Source organism: Poromitra crassiceps, assembly GCF_964638095.1.
Source record: "Poromitra crassiceps genome assembly, chromosome: 29".
Lineage (NCBI taxonomy): Eukaryota > Metazoa > Chordata > Actinopteri > Beryciformes > Melamphaidae > Poromitra > Poromitra crassiceps.
The window spans coordinates 9,562,859-9,580,635 of NC_139641.1; the positions used below are offsets into that span (position 1 = coordinate 9,562,859).

The 17,777-nt window shown below is 45.3% G+C and overlaps 1 protein-coding gene across 1 annotated transcript in view; it reads right to left on the reverse strand.

Moving 5' to 3' along the window:
* LOC310800169 (dynein axonemal heavy chain 5-like) overlaps nucleotides 1-17,777 on the reverse strand; it is a gene marked incomplete at both ends in the record, with an annotated part of 678,223 nt that overhangs the window by 156,241 nt on the left and 504,205 nt on the right. Inside the window, 8 exons of the mRNA XM_083662754.1 lie at nucleotides 612-784; nucleotides 928-1,126; nucleotides 4,482-4,705; nucleotides 6,602-6,815; nucleotides 7,682-7,804; nucleotides 8,658-8,792; nucleotides 8,934-9,076; nucleotides 9,525-9,729. Of these exons, the coding sequence (XP_083518880.1) occupies nucleotides 612-784; nucleotides 928-1,126; nucleotides 4,482-4,705; nucleotides 6,602-6,815; nucleotides 7,682-7,804; nucleotides 8,658-8,792; nucleotides 8,934-9,076; nucleotides 9,525-9,729 (1,416 nt within the window). The remainder of the gene's footprint in view (nucleotides 1-611; nucleotides 785-927; nucleotides 1,127-4,481; nucleotides 4,706-6,601; nucleotides 6,816-7,681; nucleotides 7,805-8,657; nucleotides 8,793-8,933; nucleotides 9,077-9,524; nucleotides 9,730-17,777) is intronic.

Consider the following 17,777-nt stretch of genomic DNA (forward strand, 5'->3'; position numbering starts at 1 on the left):
TCTGTGTAAACATCGGCGCGGCCTGGGGTCCTTCAGGCTAGAGCGAGGTGCTCTGCGCAGCCGGATGACGTGCAGCGCACAGGCCTTCTTGAGGCATCTATTTTTCCATTGGATGCCTGACAGCCGGGTATAGAGCTGTATGCCTGTGTTGTTGGGAGGGCCTGGTAAGACGAAGGAGGAGAGCGGCTGGGAGACAACCCATAATGCCTTAGCCTCCATGCACCGAAGGGTCTTTCAATGCTGCGACGTAGCACTAGCTTTATTGCAGCGGATTGGGAGTGATCAACCCTTCCGCGGGCAACGTTGCAGACAGAGTAGGAAGGCTGATCCGTAGCGGCTGCTTCCGGGATGCGGGTCGGGGTCTTAATCGGCCTCGGCTGAGTCTACTGGGCGAGGGTGTATGATGTTGAACTGACCCGAAACACCTTACGACCCCAGTCAACATCACTGATGACGCGTCCCAGCGCATGCTGAAGTATGTATTTTGAACGTAAATATTATTAATAATAAATAAATAAATAAATAAATAGATAAATAAATAGATAGATAAATAAATACACAAACATGTGCAAATAAATAAATAAATAAATAAACAAACATGTGTAGAGTACCTTGACCAGATGTGTCATAGCATCCCTGAAGAAGACCATGTCCATGCCGGTTCCTCTGATGCTCTCGTTGTATTGGCTCAGGAACATGTTCAGACGGTCTTTTAGACTCTCGAAGGACTCGATGGGCTCGTACACCTTGGGCAAGTCAAAGTCTGAATCCTCTGGCTCCTCCCCTGCAAGCAAATCACACCGTAAAGTCAAATGATCATCACACAAAAACAGTGAAGTGGAATTCATGCCACTCCTGGAATCTTCTGAATCTGGAGTAATGTCTTCAGATGCGAGAAGGAGGACACCCAGTTTAGTTGAGCGTTACCTGTAGCTTCAGGCGCGTCTCGTAGAAAGTCGACAAAGTATCTGTCGACCCCGTAATCCACCACGTCCTTCACCTCCTCCCCGAGCTCCACCTCCACCAGCCTTGCCAAGGCCTGGTCGAACCACTCCACATCCTCGGGCATGGTGAACCGGTCAGCTATCACACGCTTGCACTCGTGCTTCCACAATGACAGCAGCACCTGGAAATTCATGTTACAGGTGTCATTCATGCTAGCCCTGATGAGGTCCTGGCTAGCCCTGATGAGGTCCAGGCTATAGCCATGATGAGATCCTGGCTAGCCATGATGAGATCCTGGTTAGCCATGATGAGGTCCTGGCTAGCCCTGATGAGGTCCTGTCTAGCCCTGATGAGGTCCTGTCTAGCCCTGATGAGGTCCTGGCTATAGCCCTGATGAGGTCCTGGCTAGCCATGATGAGATCCTGGCTAGCCATGATGAGATCCTGGCTAGCCATGATGAGGTCCTGGCTATAGCCCTGATGAGGTCCTGGCTAGCCATGATGAGGTCCTGGCTAGCCATGATGAGATCCTGGCTAGCCATGATGAGGTCCTGGCTATAGCCCTGATGAGATCCTGGCTAGCCATGATGAGATCCTGGCTATAGCCATGATGAGATCCTGGCTAGCCCTGATGAGGTCCTGGCTATAGCCCTGATGAGATCCTGGCTAGCCATGATGAGGTCCTGGCTAGCCCTGATGAGGTCCTGGCTAGCCATGATGAGATCATGGCTATAGCCATGATGAGATCCTGGCTAGCCATGATGGCTATTCACCACGCCCACTTCCTCTCTCTTCCGCGTTCGACGCAACGTATTTGTTCTTCCGGTTCAGCGCTAGTTGGCGGCCATTTTCAAAATAAAACGTCAGTATGAATGAAGTTTGGCAACATTCAGAAGTAAGCTACACTGCGGCCAACTTCAGTGACATGTTCATAACGTTACTGCTGCGAGGAGCCGATGGCTGTACCCGGTCGGCATTTAACGTTAGTTGCAAAAGCACGTCGACAGTGTTTTCTCACTGCCAGTAGCCTAACTACAGTAGGGTTTGACAGATAGCTAGTCCGACCGGTGTCAGCACAGCCAGCGCTCCCGGTCCTCGCTGCTCGTTAAAGATTTCCAATAGGCGTTATTCTGATAAACTGGTCACATATATGTTACGTTCTCACCCGACAAATATTAAAACTTTAAAACAGTTTGGGGTTTTTTTTAGCTTGAAAACAGCTTTTTGGCAAGTCTAAATGACTGCGGTAGGCGTACTCTACTTCCGTGTTTAAAACCGGAAAGACGATTACGAAATGACGTCATGCAGAAGCGTCCTTGTATGGGCAAAGAATAAGGTGAATAGCCATGATGAGATCCTGGCTAGCTGTAGCTCAACAGGTAGAGTGGGTCGTCCACTAATAGCTTTGGATAAAGACACTGAAGCCCAAATTGTTCCCGATGGTTGAATGTGTGTGTGAATGTGTATGGACTGCATTTATATAGATGGACTGCATTTATATAGATGGACTGCATTTATATAGATGGACTGCATTTATATAGAGCTTTTGTCCAAAGCGCTTTACAATGTGCCTACATTCACCCATTCACACACCGAAGGCGGCCAGCTGCCACGCAGGGTGCTGGCACGGCCATCGGGAGCAATTTGGGGTTCAGTGTCTCGCCCAAGGACACTTCGACATGCGGACTGGAGGAGCCGGGGATCGAACCACCGACCTTCTGGTTGGTGGATGATGCGCTCTACCTCCTGAGCCACAGCCGCCCCAAAGTACTATTTTGTAAAGTACAATATTGTTGCAAAGTACTATATTGTTTAGTACTTTGGATAAAAGCGCTGTATAAATGCAGTCCATTTCCATTGACCCTCCATTGCTCAGGGTGAGTCTCTCTTGAGAAACAGAACTCTGCCAGCAGCACGGCAGACAAGCTTCTCTTATCGATTTAGCTCATTCAGCTCTATTGCATAATATGCAAATTCAGAGAGTAAGGCTGACGTGATGAATGGCATCGATTGGCTGGGACTCTTTTTGGCAGCAGATCTTCGAAAGCCCTACATGAATTTGATATCAGCTAAAGAAGGTCCCTCAGGGTTTATGAGCAAAGGAGCACATTGAGGGTCACAAATTCATGATAGCAGAAGTTCATCAAAATTACAGGTTCAATTTAGGAATTATCCAGACAAGGTCTGCTCTATTTCTATATTTATATTCACCTCTGAGGTGTCGGCCTCAGAAGGGATGTTGAGTATGCATTCCCAGGACTGCAGTGGGGATGAGGATGTATTCCATTGGGGCGGCTTTAGCTCAGGAGGTAGAGCGGGTCGGCCAATGACGCAAGGGTTGGCGGTTCGATCCCCGCTCCCTCCCAGTTGCTGTCGTTGTGTCCTTGGGCAAGACACTTAACCCTCCTTGCTCCCGATGGTGTGTAGGCACCCTGCGTGGTAGCCTGCCGCCATTGGTGTATGAATGGGTGAATGTAGACTATCTACTGATTGTAAAGCGCTTTGGATAAAAGCGCTATATAAATGCAGGCCATTTACCATTTACCATTAAATTATTCCCTGAGGCCACTAACCTGTAGGGAGTTGGCCGCCTCAGAATTGAGCGTGCCACGGCAAACTTTCCAGAGGTCCCAGTCACACGATGAAAATGTATTCTATAGTCTTCTCTTCCCTACTAATATACAGTCCTATAGAGAGCCGCAGGAACGAGTCCGGAAATCATCGATGCCAACACTCCTGGTTCTTCACTGTTTTCGCCTATGGGATTTTTGAATGGGTTTTTGGCGCGATGCTTCTAATAAGGTCTATGGGCAACGCTAGCTTAATCAAACGCTAACCAGTGTTTAGTAATATCATCTTCACACATGAGGACCACTTTTATGAGTTTTGAAGCTTTTACATGCCGTTAAAAGGGCGGCTAGCTAGCAAACGGCTAAATGAGACTACACTGTTGAGTCGACGGGGATATTATATGTCAATAATGTCATCACTTCAAAGGACGAACACGGAAATTATCATTCCCTCACCTGGTTCAGCCCGTTCAGCCCGGGGTAATCAGTGCACAGCAGTGCACACATCAACAACAGTCCAGGTTGAGTGCTGACGTGACGTGGAAGCCTATGCGACAGTGTGTAGTTCTGGATTAGCTTAGCTCGAGTTTTTTACTTCTAGGGCTCGCATTTACGCTTCAAAACTCATGAAAGTGGTCCCCATGTGTGAAGATTATCCGACTGAACTCTGGTTCGCGTTTGATTAATCTTGCGTTGCCCAGAGACCTTATTTGAAGCATCGCGGCAAAGCCCATTCAAAAAGCCCATAGACAGAAACAGTGAAGAACCAGGAAGTCCGGGACTTCCGCGTTCCGACTACAAAAATACGTCATCGCTGGGGCTCTCTATACTACTTCAATATACAATAGTAAAAGCATATATTAATAGGTTGTGAAGTCTACAGTTCTAAAGCTGTACCACCTAAGTAGGGGTTTTGACTATGTCCTGCCAGGCATCTAACTTAACTCTACACAGTGAATCTTCTCACCTGGAGGGAGTGGACCACCTCAGCTGTGGTGTTGAGCATGCCCTGCCAGACCCTGGACAGATCCCTGAGGTTGAAGATGTAGTGGAACTTGGCGGGGGTGGGCAGCATCTTGACCTTGGTCATCTGCCAGAGCCGGCGAGTCAGAGACACCAGGTGGGGCACGGCGTCACGGATCTCCTCGCTGAAGCCACGAGTGGCGCGGTAGTGGCCCTTACCAATCACACCTGGGTTTTGAGAGAGAGACCAAAACATTTGACTGTTATTAATGAGGCGGTTCATGTGCTGTAAGACAGTGGTTCTCAACTGGGGGTCCGCGGACCCCCAGGGGTCCGTGGCACTTTGCCAGGGGGTCCACGAAAAGTTTTCAGGTAAAAAAACAAAACAAAATAAAAAAATAAAATGCTACATGTTACTTATTCCTTCTCAAACTACTTCCTACATGGTGCTAGTCTATCAAAATATCTTGGCTGTCATTGATTGTGTTGCATAGTGGTTTTCTCTACTGTTGACAAATTGTGATATTGTAAGTCGCTTTGGACAAAACAAAAGCGTCTGCTAAATGACGAAATGTAAATGTAATGTAATAAAAAATTATATATATATTTTTTGCAAAATCTTCATAGTTCAACGGAAATAGTTTATGCTTTAAATCTAAAATGGTTCATGGATTACATTCTAATAACAAACCTATCAAATTAAAAGTCAAGCACGTTACCGTGGAAACAATTAAGCTTAGCCCAAAATCACAAATCAGAATGAGGGGGGTCCCCGGTATATTTTCTATCTTGTAAGGGCTCCTTGGCTGAAAAACATTTGAGAACCTCTGCTGTAAGATGAAGAATTGTGCAGTTACTGTGTAGTTCTAGTCAGACATAAGATCAGACAGATCATCTCAAGATGTTACAGTATGCACCCATCATTACATTTACATTACGTCATTTGGCAGACGCTTTTATCCAAAGCGACTTACAATAACACAATTTTGTCAGCAATAGAGCAATCAACTATGCAACACAGTCTATGACAGCTACAACTTCTGAAGGAACAGTGGTAAAGTTTAGTTAGTTTAGTATTTTTTTTAGGAGAGAGAGAGATGTTCAAGAAGGGCCCAGAAGGAGCCTGAAAAGGTGTGTTTTAAGTTTTTGCCGAAAGATTGGCAGTGAAGCGGCCATCCTGACCATAGGAGGGAGCTCATTCCACCATTGAGGTGCCAGGGACGAGAAGAGTCGAGATCGGGATGAGCGACTTTTGAGCCCCCGTAGTGAAGGAGGGGCGAGGCGTCCTGCACTGGTCGAGGAGCGGAGGGAGCGCTGAGAGGTTTGGAACCCGACCATAGATTGCAGGTACAGAGGAGCTGTCTGGTGTACTGCCCTGTAGGCCAGCACCAGTGTCTTGAATTTGATGCGTGCCGAGATGGCATTCATGATATTAATTAAATTCCAAAGTCGTTTTTTAAGCATAGATTACAAATATTGATCACTAGGTGGCTCCCTACCAAAGTGGCTGGTGAAACTGACAGCCAGAGCAAATATTTCCCAGTCCTTACGATGAAACGGTAATGATCTCCATATCTCCACGGGATAAAAGGATTATTGCAACAGCAAATAGTAATAGGATACATCAAAGAAAATAGCATCTAAATAAGAATAAAGGAAATGGGGCATTAAATACAACAGAATCACAGAATCAACAAATACAACACGAGAATGTAATAAGTAGAAAACACAAATTAAAAGTACAAAATATATGAATTACAGCAGGTATATGGTATGCAAACTAATAACGTTAGTATTATGTTATAGACGGTTTTAACTTGACAACAAAAACATTCTAAATTTAACCCCAGCTCACTTCCTGTTGCAATTTTTGCTAGTACCGGACATCTCCGAAAACACAACATCAGAGCAGGACTGACAATTCCGTGAAAACCGTATACCACTAACAGATAAAACCGAGGGCAAGATTAACCAATCATCAATCAATCAATCTCAATATATTCTCATAACTCACCTGTATCAGTACAGATGATATGAGCCAATGTTTTCAACCACCCCTATTGATTCAATGCACATCATATGAATGCAGAATATACTGTAAACAACACGTGTATTTTTACCCACCAAATATCTTGTCTATGGAAGCATTGGAGGGTAGGGTGCAGTTAAAGATGGAGAACTGCCTCTTCAGCCTCTGTGGGATGTCGTTACGGCCTCCTCCAGGGTGGATCATGGCTGCCAGGAACTGGATGTCCACAATATTGGTGAACTCCCCCGGTTTCTCCAGGTTGAAGAATCCGTTCTGCTCCATCAGCTGCCGGACAATCTCATTAGTCACCTAGGAGGGGGGGAAAAGGAGAAGTTTAAGAGATTACATTAAAGCAGCTACGAGCAAGATTTTCGATTGTAATTAAACAGTCTAAATGTGATGCATCACATCTTACCTATAATAGTAGCTGAGATCAAAGCCGTGTGAATCAGAGATTGCTCTCTTGATGATTATAGAGTCTGTGTCTGTCTAACCTCGCGTCACCAGGCTCTCTCTCTCTATCTGTTTACCGGCGGGCCGGATAAACCCGGAAGTGAAACGAAACGGTTTACGGCAGCTGCCTGCCTTCAACCGTTTCGCTCTGCCTAGCAACAAATCATAAACAAGGAGAACGCCATGCAGGGGCTTGCTACTCTCGCGAACATCTCTCGTTATATTCTAACAGTTTGTTTGGAAGTAATTTTGTTATTTTGTGGTTATGACCGAAGTGGCTGCCGCAAACCGTTTCATTTCACTTCCTGATCTGCCCCGGCCGCAGACAGACTAATCGTCAAGACAACACTGGCCCGATTCACTCGGGGTTCAAGCGAGACTACTCTGCGTTGGTCTCGTCTACTATTAGAGGTAAGATGTGATGCATCGATATTAAATTTAGACTGTTTAATAACAATCGAAAATCTTGCTCGTAGCTGCTTTAAGTTGTTTGTTGTTAGTTTACTGTTGTTCTATTGTTAGTAATTTTAGTTTTTTTTGCTGTTATTATTAGTTAATTTAATATTCTAAGTTAAATAGTTCAGTGTTGGAAAAAAACAAAAAAATAAAATGTTTTAAATCTAATAAGTAAACAATTAAGTTGAAACAATTAAGGCTGGTGTCTTAAACTATCTGTCATGAGTTTGGCATTTTATTCAAATAGCATTTTAATGCTTCCAAACCTGGTCTCCCCACTCGTTGATGACGGGCATGTTGATGTCATCTATAAAAATGGACATTTTCTTCCCGGCTGGGGGACCATAAGTGGTCCCCATCCGCTTATCCACATAGCTCTCTACTGTCCTCTACAGAAAGAGAGAGGAGAGACATACATACAGACAGACAGACAGACATACATACAGACAGACAGACAGACAGACAGACAGACAGACAGACAGACAGACAGAGGAAGACAGATAGGGGCAAGTGAAATGACACGATAGTGTTTCATCTTTTCCACAGATAATCAATAGTGACAGCTTGCTTGATGTGCCTCTTAGACATGTATCACCCTGCACATTATTGATCACACCAGACACAGGCGATCAATATTACTTCTCAAGTCCAACTCATGACACGTTGACACGAAAGTAGAGCATCCATGGTCCCATTGAAATTCAAAGAGTGAGACTGGAGCAGGTTCAAACTCAAATGAATGGAGAGGAAAGGAGAGTTGTGCCTTATGGTGCATTCCTTTATCGCAAAATAACTGGGATGTGGAGGCTAATGACATCACATCCGTTTTGTTAGCGTTCCATTTGCAGAAAACTTGAGCTGGGAAGTTCACTGTTCATTAATCCAGTCGCTAGCCAGGCTAGCCATTGTTAGCAGTAACAATTGACAACATGGCATTCCGTGGCATTTTGTGCATACAAACACTGCAGCCTCATGTCCACACAGATAGATGTTAGGCAGTGCTGTGTGTACAGCTGATTTAATGAGACACAAACAAAACAGAAGTGCTAAACAACATTACTACGATTATAACTACTGTTGTTGCGCGGCGCAGCCATCTTGGATTTTTGAGGTCGGGGCTGCTGAGGCTCCTACGAGTTTGGAATGGGAAATACCAGTTCTGATGACGTCACCGTCCCAGCTCATGACCTTTGAAGTCGTAAGATTACCAGTGCCCAGTTATAAAGGAATGCAGGATAATACCTGGAACATGAGTGGCGTCGTAGCAGAGGAGAAGTTGAGAATCTTGCCCACGTGGGTCTCCTGATCGTACTTTGACATGTAGCCTTTGATGATGACGGTCTTGGCCGTTCCTTGCTCTCCGATCAGCAAAACAGCCTATGGAAATGGCATTATGTCAAAATCAGTCAGTAGCTTCAACATCAAGAAAATACATCAATACAAGTGATATATTCCAACCTGAGAATGGAAGAGCCATTATTTCACTGTTACAATGTTTCCCATTGGCTAAAACCCCACCTTGCCCTGTTTGGCGATCGTCTGAATGAGGAAGTCTGTCCTGACGTTGTCCACGTTGGGGACCAAGATAGAGCCGTACTCGGGGGTGACGTCGGACGGGTAAATGTATTCCTCCACTCTGGTGCTCCAGTGGACCCACTGACCTGGCAGGGAAGATACATGTTGACGTGAGTCAGATTCAGCATCGGCATCTACAAATATGTATCAATGCATGCATGGAGACACTGCATGAAATAGGCCACGCCCATCACGGGGGAAAAGCTCCGTTCATTTCCACACACCAGCATCATTTTCCTTGACTAGCTAAAAGCTGTTGTGTGGTGGGCTGCGCAGACAACAAATGTAAAAAATCGCCAGTTAAAGTTTTTTTGTACTCCAGCCATTGAGAATTGGCGGGAAGAAAAATGTGGATCTAGCTGTCAAGAAGTAAGTTGGAGTGTTCATCTTCCATATATACAATCTTTTTGTGCAACACGCAACCATGCACGTGACATAGGAGAATGCCAGGATTGGAGGGGGGGGGGGGTTTCCGTTTTCCCCCGTCTTGGGCGTGGTTTCTGAATGATGACGCGTTACGCAGTGTCTCTATACCATCTGCCGTGACGTGGTAGTCAAACATGGTGTCCTCGCTGTCGAGCGGAGTGTCCGGCAAGTCCAAACGGATGCTGTGGTTCCCTCGCAGCCAGAGCTCCAGCCTCCTCCGGTCGTCCAGCTCCAGCAGAGCTCCGACGCTCCACATCAGGGCGAAGACGTACAGCCGCTCCATGTGCTCCCTGGAGATCTCACCACCCTGCTCCTGTGCAGGAACAACACAATACATACAACAAAAATCTATTATAATTCCGGTCCCGAAAAAACCGTGTCCCAAGGAGGACAATGACTATAGGCCAGTGGCCCTAACCTCTAATGTAATGAAGGGATTGGAGAAGAGCATTGTAGATAAACTACGTAAGGAAGTGGAACCATCGATTGATCAATATCAATTTGCTTACACTAAGAATCGTAGCACAAGTGATGCCATTTCCACCATCCTGCACTTTATATTGAGGCATCTTGAAAGTGCAGTGGCATACGCCAGACTGCTCTTTGTGGACTTTAGCTCCGCCTTTAATTCAATCCGTCCACATATCCTACTAAAGAAGCTAGTTCAGCTTAAAGTTAACCCGTTCTTTGTTAAGTGGTACCACTCCTTCCTATCCAGTAGGCCACAGTTAGTGAGGTTTAACTCTGCACTCTCTGATGTAGCTATAAGCAGCACGGGGGCCCCCCAGGGGTGCGTGAGCTCATCCTTTCTCTTCACTCTTTACACAAACGATTGTGTTAGCTCTCAACCTAATCAGTCTGTAGTTAAATTCTCAGACGACACGGCCATTGTTAGTTTGCTCACCAGCGACTCTGACATAAGCAGCCATGCTGCTGGAGTGAACACTTTTGCAGATTGGTGTGATGAGCACCATCTGATCATCAATACGCGTAAAACTGAAGAAATTGTGTTTGACCCTAGATCAATCAGAGACCACAGCCCTCTTTCCATCAATGGCCAGAACATCAACCAGGTCTCCTATAAATATCTAGGGGTGTACATCGATAATATGCTTAACTGGCAGACGCACGTATCAAATATCTGCTCTAGGATTCATCAGCGCCTTCATTTTCTGCAGCGTCTGAGAGTCTTTGGTGTAAGTAGAAATATTATGTTGATTTTCTATAGAGCGACCATTGAGTCGGTGCTGCGCTATGGAATAACTAGCTGGTTCGGAAACCTAACGGTTAAGACAAAAGCTCAAATATCTAACCTGGTCAAGACAGCAGGGAAGGTAATGGGGCAGCCCCCACCCCCTGGTCTCCAGGACATATATGTCCAGTCTGCTACTCGGCAGGCCAACAACATCCTAGATGACCCCTCGCATGTACTGCACTCCCAGTTTGAGCTCTTACAGTCAGGAAGGAGGTACAGGGTCCCTTTGTGCAAACACAATCGTTATAAAAACTCGTTTGTCCCTCAATCAATTAACCTTATTAATGAGCAGCTAAGATAGACGGGCCTGAGGACCATGTAGCCTACTACAGATACTTTTTGTACTTGCGACCTGTGTGTGTGTGTGTGTGTGTGTGTGTGTGAGAGAGAGAGAGCGTGCGCAACTGTGCATGTGTGTGTGTGGGTGAGTGGCACATCCAGGGTGGGAATGTGGGTGGATGCTAAATGTGTGTGGGGATGATGTCACATGTCATGATAACTGTCATGATAAATCTTATGTTATAGTAGATGTGTTGATGCCCATGGTGATGGGCTGGTGTTTCTGTATGTATCACTGCTACTGTTATCTGTATGCTGCAGCTTGAGCTTGTCGTCCACAACAAGTTTCTCCTAAGGGAGACCAAATAAAATAATCAATCAATCAATCAATCAATCACATCAGGGCCAAGACATACAGCCGCTCCATGTGCTCCCTGGAGATCTCACCACCCTGCTCCTGTGCAGTAACAACGCAACGGGCCAAATATTACAGACAAAGTCAATGCTCCACTGAGACGTCAACATGGATTGTTCTAATTACTGTCCTCATGTGTGAAGATTATCCTGCTGAACACTGGTTCGCATTTGAATAAGCTTGTGTTGCCCAGAGACCTTATTTGAAGCATCGCGCCAAAAACCCATTCAAAAATCCCATAGGCAGAAACAGTGAAGAACCGGGAGTGTTAGCATCCATGTTTTCCGGACTCATTCCTGCGGCTCTCTATAAGGATCTGTATGGAACTAGGTATTGTTTTAGATAAGAAGGCTAGTTGAAATAAATATTGCAGGCAGTGAAAATGCCTTCTAGAATTTAGCGGTAGCCCCAGATTTCCCTAACCTGACGCTGCCAGATCGATGAGTTTGCTTCAAATATCTGTTTCACAAACAACATCCATCTGGATTCGGCCAAGCTACATTGCTGAAGAGGGCGGTCACTTTTTTCAAGCTACTAGGCAGGTGATTGGATGGACCGTCTGTCTGTCACCGTCTGGGCTTGCCAGCGCCAACCAATCAGATCGACTTCCCTTCATGACGTAGCAGCGCCTGATCAGCTAGGACTACAATTGCTAATAGTTAGCATGGAGGTCGCAGATTTTTTGATGTTTTTGTAAGGTGAATATTGGGTGCAACCATTGACTATTCAATTTGCCAAAAGAAAGAAGAATTACTGCAGATGTCTGACTGAGGATGAAGTGCAGGTAGGCCATTTTGCACGTTAAATGTAACTGATTGGATTAACTGATGTTACGCTAACGATAGCAACATTTGGAGGTTGGGGTGCTACGTCTGATGATTGATGATTAATGTTAACGTTAACAGCGATTCATTCATAACACATATCGTTGTTCGTTTCTTCAGGGAACTGATGACATGATATGACACCGAGTGGCACGCACCCTGGACGGCTAACGTCATGGAGACGCAACGCTCTCTAGCCTTTATGATCATGGCAACAACCAAATGCTTTGATACAATATAATGATTTAACGCTACTATTTAACTGGTGAATTTTAGCATATGTGTCAGTGGAATGGTAGATATTTACGCATGACTGGAGAATGTTATTTGCTTACTTTTGTAATAATAAACTAAACGGAGAAATGACGGCCGTGTGTGGTGTTGTTGTTACATAATCTGCTGGTCTTGAGGCACGATTGGGTCAAATGATAAGACGATGTAAATGCATAAAGATGTTGTCAGATGAATCTGCGAAAGGGAGCTGCCTGGAGCCCAGAGGACGTCAACAGAGAAGAGGAAAAACACCCTGGTTACACCATGCAGCATGTATTTGGATATAATCTCTAACTTTAAGAATGGTTCCTTGTTGATATACCGTATTCCTAGTATTGGCTCCCATGACATTTGTTTACCCCCTATCTAAAGTACAAGTGCAAAATCTTAAACTACCGGTATGTTCTATCGATAAACCAAATTCTCGAATAACAGCTCCAAAATATCAGACATATAGGACTATATGCTAGAGCTATATTCACACTTCACAGTATAATTTATGCAAGCGGGGGAAAATATCAGATAAACTGATTGTTGTATTGTATCCTGAGATCTTTAATCTCGCCTGTATAACATAATATGTCACTCGGACACCAACGTGAGTTAACGTGGTTTATTAAACAGCAGCCAACATTCCAATCATAGCAGAATACACTTCAGCTAGCAGTAAAGGGACAATACATCACACTGATCTTTGCAGTTCTGTGTTGATTAGCTAATAATTCAGTGGCATTTTGATTAACGTTATGATTTATTTCGATTTGGAACAAAAATGATGGTTTAACAGATTGCATGTTTACTGGGCTGTGGTGAGAGTGAGAAGGGCTTTGTGTTTGTGTGACTTGCGTGAATGGCTAGCCGTTAGCCATTACAGCCTTACAGCTAATAAGTTATCCCAGCCTAGCGGTCTGAAGGCTATCTCCCCAAATTCTACAACAATGTCTTGTTTACTAACGTTCATAGTTGATAACATTACAGCAATACAGTTACGGTTTCGTACTCACTGTAAGATCAAGTGTTTAACGTTTATGTTAGCTTATTGTTTTGAATAGAATGTTTGACTAGCACACTGGAGCTAGCCTCGGTAGCCGCCGCCATGTTGAATAGTGAAAGAACTACAAACGCAGAGGCGCCTCTCGGTGGCGTCACACCCGGTCTCGCCTAAAGCCCGCCCCTAGCTCACGCTGATTGGTGCGCCTGTGTGGCGGCCGGTTTGAATGCCTCTCTGAGGCCAGGGCCAGACTGAGGTGGTATTGTGAATTTGTGGAACAATGCCGCCCCCGTCTGGTGGAGTCAGGCTAAGATTTCCCCCCGTTTATTCCCAAATTGTACTTGGCCAATTTCCCCCACTGTCCCGGTCATTGCTCCACCCCCTCTGCCGATCTGGGGAGAGTTGTAGACTATAGTAGGCACATGCTTCCTCCGATACATGTGCGGTTGGTTGCCCCCCGCTTCTTTTCACCTGACAGCGATGAGTTTCACCGGCAGGACGTAGCGTGCGGGAGGATCATGCTATTCCCCCAGTTCCCCTCCCCCTGAACAGGCGCCCCGGTCGACCAGAGGAGGCACCAGTGTAGCAACCAGGACTCATATAGGACATATCATTCAGACCCCACCAGCTTCCCACCCGCAGACATGGCCAATTGTGTCTGTAGGAATATCTGACGAAGCCGGAAGTACCGCTGCCGGGAATTGAACCTGCGTCTCTGCGGTGGGTAGGAGAGTGCTTTTACCTCCACAATACCCAGACAGCCCTAGCAGGGGCTAGTTAAGTGATTCATACAGTACATAATACCCAGACACCCCTAGCAGGGGCTAGTTAAGTGATTCATACAGTACATAATACCCAGACACCCCTAGCAGGGGCTAGTTAAGTGATTCATACAGTACATAATACCCAGACACCCCTAGCAGGGGCTAGTTAAGTGATTCATACAGTACATAATACCCAGACACCCCTAGCAGGGGCTAGTTAAGTGATTCATACAGTACATAATACCCAGACACCCCTAGCAGGGGCTAGTTAAGTGATTCATACAGTACATAATACCCAGACAGCCCCTAGCAGGGGCTAGTTAAGTGATTCATACAGTACATAATACCCAGACACCCCTAGCAGGGGCTAGTTAAGTGATTCATACAGTACATAATACCCAGACACCCCTAGCAGGGGCTAGTTAAGTGATTCATACAGGACATAATACCCAGACACCCCTAGCAGGGGCTAGTTAAGTGATTCATACAGGACATAATACCCAGACACCCCCTAGCAGGGGCTAGTTAAGTGATTCATACAGGACATAATACCCAGACACCCCTAGCAGGGGCTAGTTAAGTGATTCATACAGTACATAATACCCAGACACCCCTAGCAGGGGCTAGTTAAGTGATTCATACAGGACATAATACCCAGACACCCCCTAGCAGGGGCTAGTTAAGTGATTCATACAGGACATAATACCCAGACACCCCTAGCAGGGGCTAGTTAAGTGATTCATACAGGACATAATACCCAGACACCCCCTAGCAGGGGCTAGTTAAGTGATTCATACAGGACATAATACCCAGACAGCCCTAGCAGGGGCTAGTTAAGTGATTCATACAGTACATAATACCCAGACACCCCCTAGCAGGGGCTAGTTAAGTGATTCATACAGTACATAATACCCAGACAGCCCTAGCAGGGGCTAGTTAAGTGATTCATACAGTACATAATACCCAGACAGCCCTAGCAGGGGCTAGTTAAGTGATTCATACAGTACATAATACCCAGACAGCCCTAGCAGGGGCTAGTTAAGTGATTCATACAGGACATAATACCCAGACAGCCCTAGCAGGGGCTAGTTAAGTGATTCATACAGTACATAATACCCAGACACCCCCTAGCAGGGGCTAGTTAAGTGATTCATACAGGACATAATACCCAGACACCCCTAGCAGGGGCTAGTTAAGTGATTCATACAGGACATAATACCCAGACACCCCCTAGCAGGGGCTAGTTAAGTGATTCATACAGTACATAATACCCAGACACCCCCTAGCAGGGGCTAGTTAAGTGATTCATACAGGACATAATACCCAGACACCCCTAGCAGGGGCTAGTTAAGTGATTCATACAGGACATAATACCCAGACACCCCCTAGCAGGGGCTAGTTAAGTGATTCATACAGTACATAATACCCAGACACCCCCTAGCAGGGGCTAGTTAAGTGATTCATACAGGACATAATACCCAGACACCCCTAGCAGGGGCTAGTTAAGTGATTCATACAGGACATAATACCCAGACACCCCCTAGCAGGGGCTAGTTAAGTGATTCATACAGTACATAATACCCAGACACCCCCTAGCAGGGGCTAGTTAAGTGATTCATACAGGACATAATACCCAGACACCCCTAGCAGGGGCTAGTTAAGTGATTCATACAGGACATAATACCCAGACACCCCCTAGCAGGGGCTAGTTAAGTGATTCATACAGTACATAATACCCAGACACCCCTAGCAGGGGCTAGTTAAGTGATTCATACAGGACATAATACCCAGACACCCCCTAGCAGGGGCTAGTTAAGTGATTCATACAGGACATAATACCCAGACACCCCCTAGCAGGGGCTAGTTAAGTGATTCATACAGGACATAATACCCAGACACCCCTAGCAGGGGCTAGTTAAGTGATTCATACAGGACATAATACCCAGACACCCCCTAGCAGGGGCTAGTTAAGTGATTCATACAGGACATAATACCCAGACACCCCTAGCAGGGGCTAGTTAAGTGATTCATACAGGACATAATACCCAGACACCCCTAGCAGGGGCTAGTTAAGTGATTCATACAGGACATAATACCCAGACAGCCCTAGCAGGGGCTAGTTAAGTGATTCATACAGTACATAATACCCAGACAGCCCTAGCAGGGGCTAGTTAAGTGATTCATACAGGACATAATACCCAGACACCCCTAGCAGGGGCTAGTTAAGTGATTCATACAGGACATAATACCCAGACAGCCCTAGCAGGGGCTAGTTAAGTGATTCATACAGGACATAATACCCAGACACCCCTAGCAGGGGCTAGTTAAGTGATTCATACAGGACATAATACCCAGACAGCCCTAGCAGGGGCTAGTTAAGTGATTCATACAGGACATAATACCCAGACACCCCTAGCAGGGGCTAGTTAAGTGATTCATACAGGACATAATACCCAGACACCCCTAGCAGGGGCTAGTTAAGTGATTCATACAGGACATAATACCCAGACACCCCCTAGCAGGGGCTAGTTAAGTGATTCATACAGGACATAATACCCAGACACCCCCTAGCAGGGGCTAGTTAAGTGATTCATACAGGACATAATACCCAGACACCCCCTAGCAGGGGCTAGTTAAGTGATTCATACAGTACATAACTACAGTACATAACTAGCAGGGGCTAGTTAAGTGATTCATACAGGACATAATAGCAATGATGGGGTCGATACAGACAACTCAATACGAAACCGCACAGACTATTATAAACTACATCATTTAGAGGACGCAGATGTGATTCAGATGTGTCCTGATAAACAATATCTACATAATGAAGTATAGGTAATAATACTATCTGAGAAGCAATGTTTTTCTTACCTGAAAAGTGAAACAATATATTTCTACTTCCCTATACTGTACGCGACACCATGGCAGAGGACAGGGGCCAGAACAAAGCAAAATGGGGATGATTAAGGCTATTATAACTTGCCTGGTGAGGCCAATTGGGCTATTCTGTTGAGATTGGATCCAATTTACCTTGGTTTTCCGGTGTGATTGAAAACTTGGCTGAAAAGGAAGTCCTTTCATGCAGGGTTACACACATCTACATCTACAGCTTCAAATCTAGCAGACCCATATTTCACAACTGATTGATTCCATTCAAAAGAATGTCTTATATCCATTTTAACATCATATTCATTGCCACCACTTTTATGGCAGTGTTCATTTTGTTCAAACTGTGGATACCTCATTTGAAAACGCTTCCACAGTAAGAAGTGATAGTGTGCAGCAGAGATTCCGTTAGCCGGTAATTACCGGCTTTTAGCCAACCAAAATTATGAGTTTATCTCTGCATAACACCGGTATACCGTGCATCCCTACAACATATTAAACAAAATAAGACTTTTGCCTACTAGTGCAACTTGAGAAGAGGCTAATACGAAAAATAGTGCAATCAGAATGGTTTGCCACTATTTTTTTTATTAAAAATAAATATATAGATATTTTTCGGTCGGAAATCGACCCATGCCTACTGCACGTCTCATCTCTGGCTTGTCGCAGGT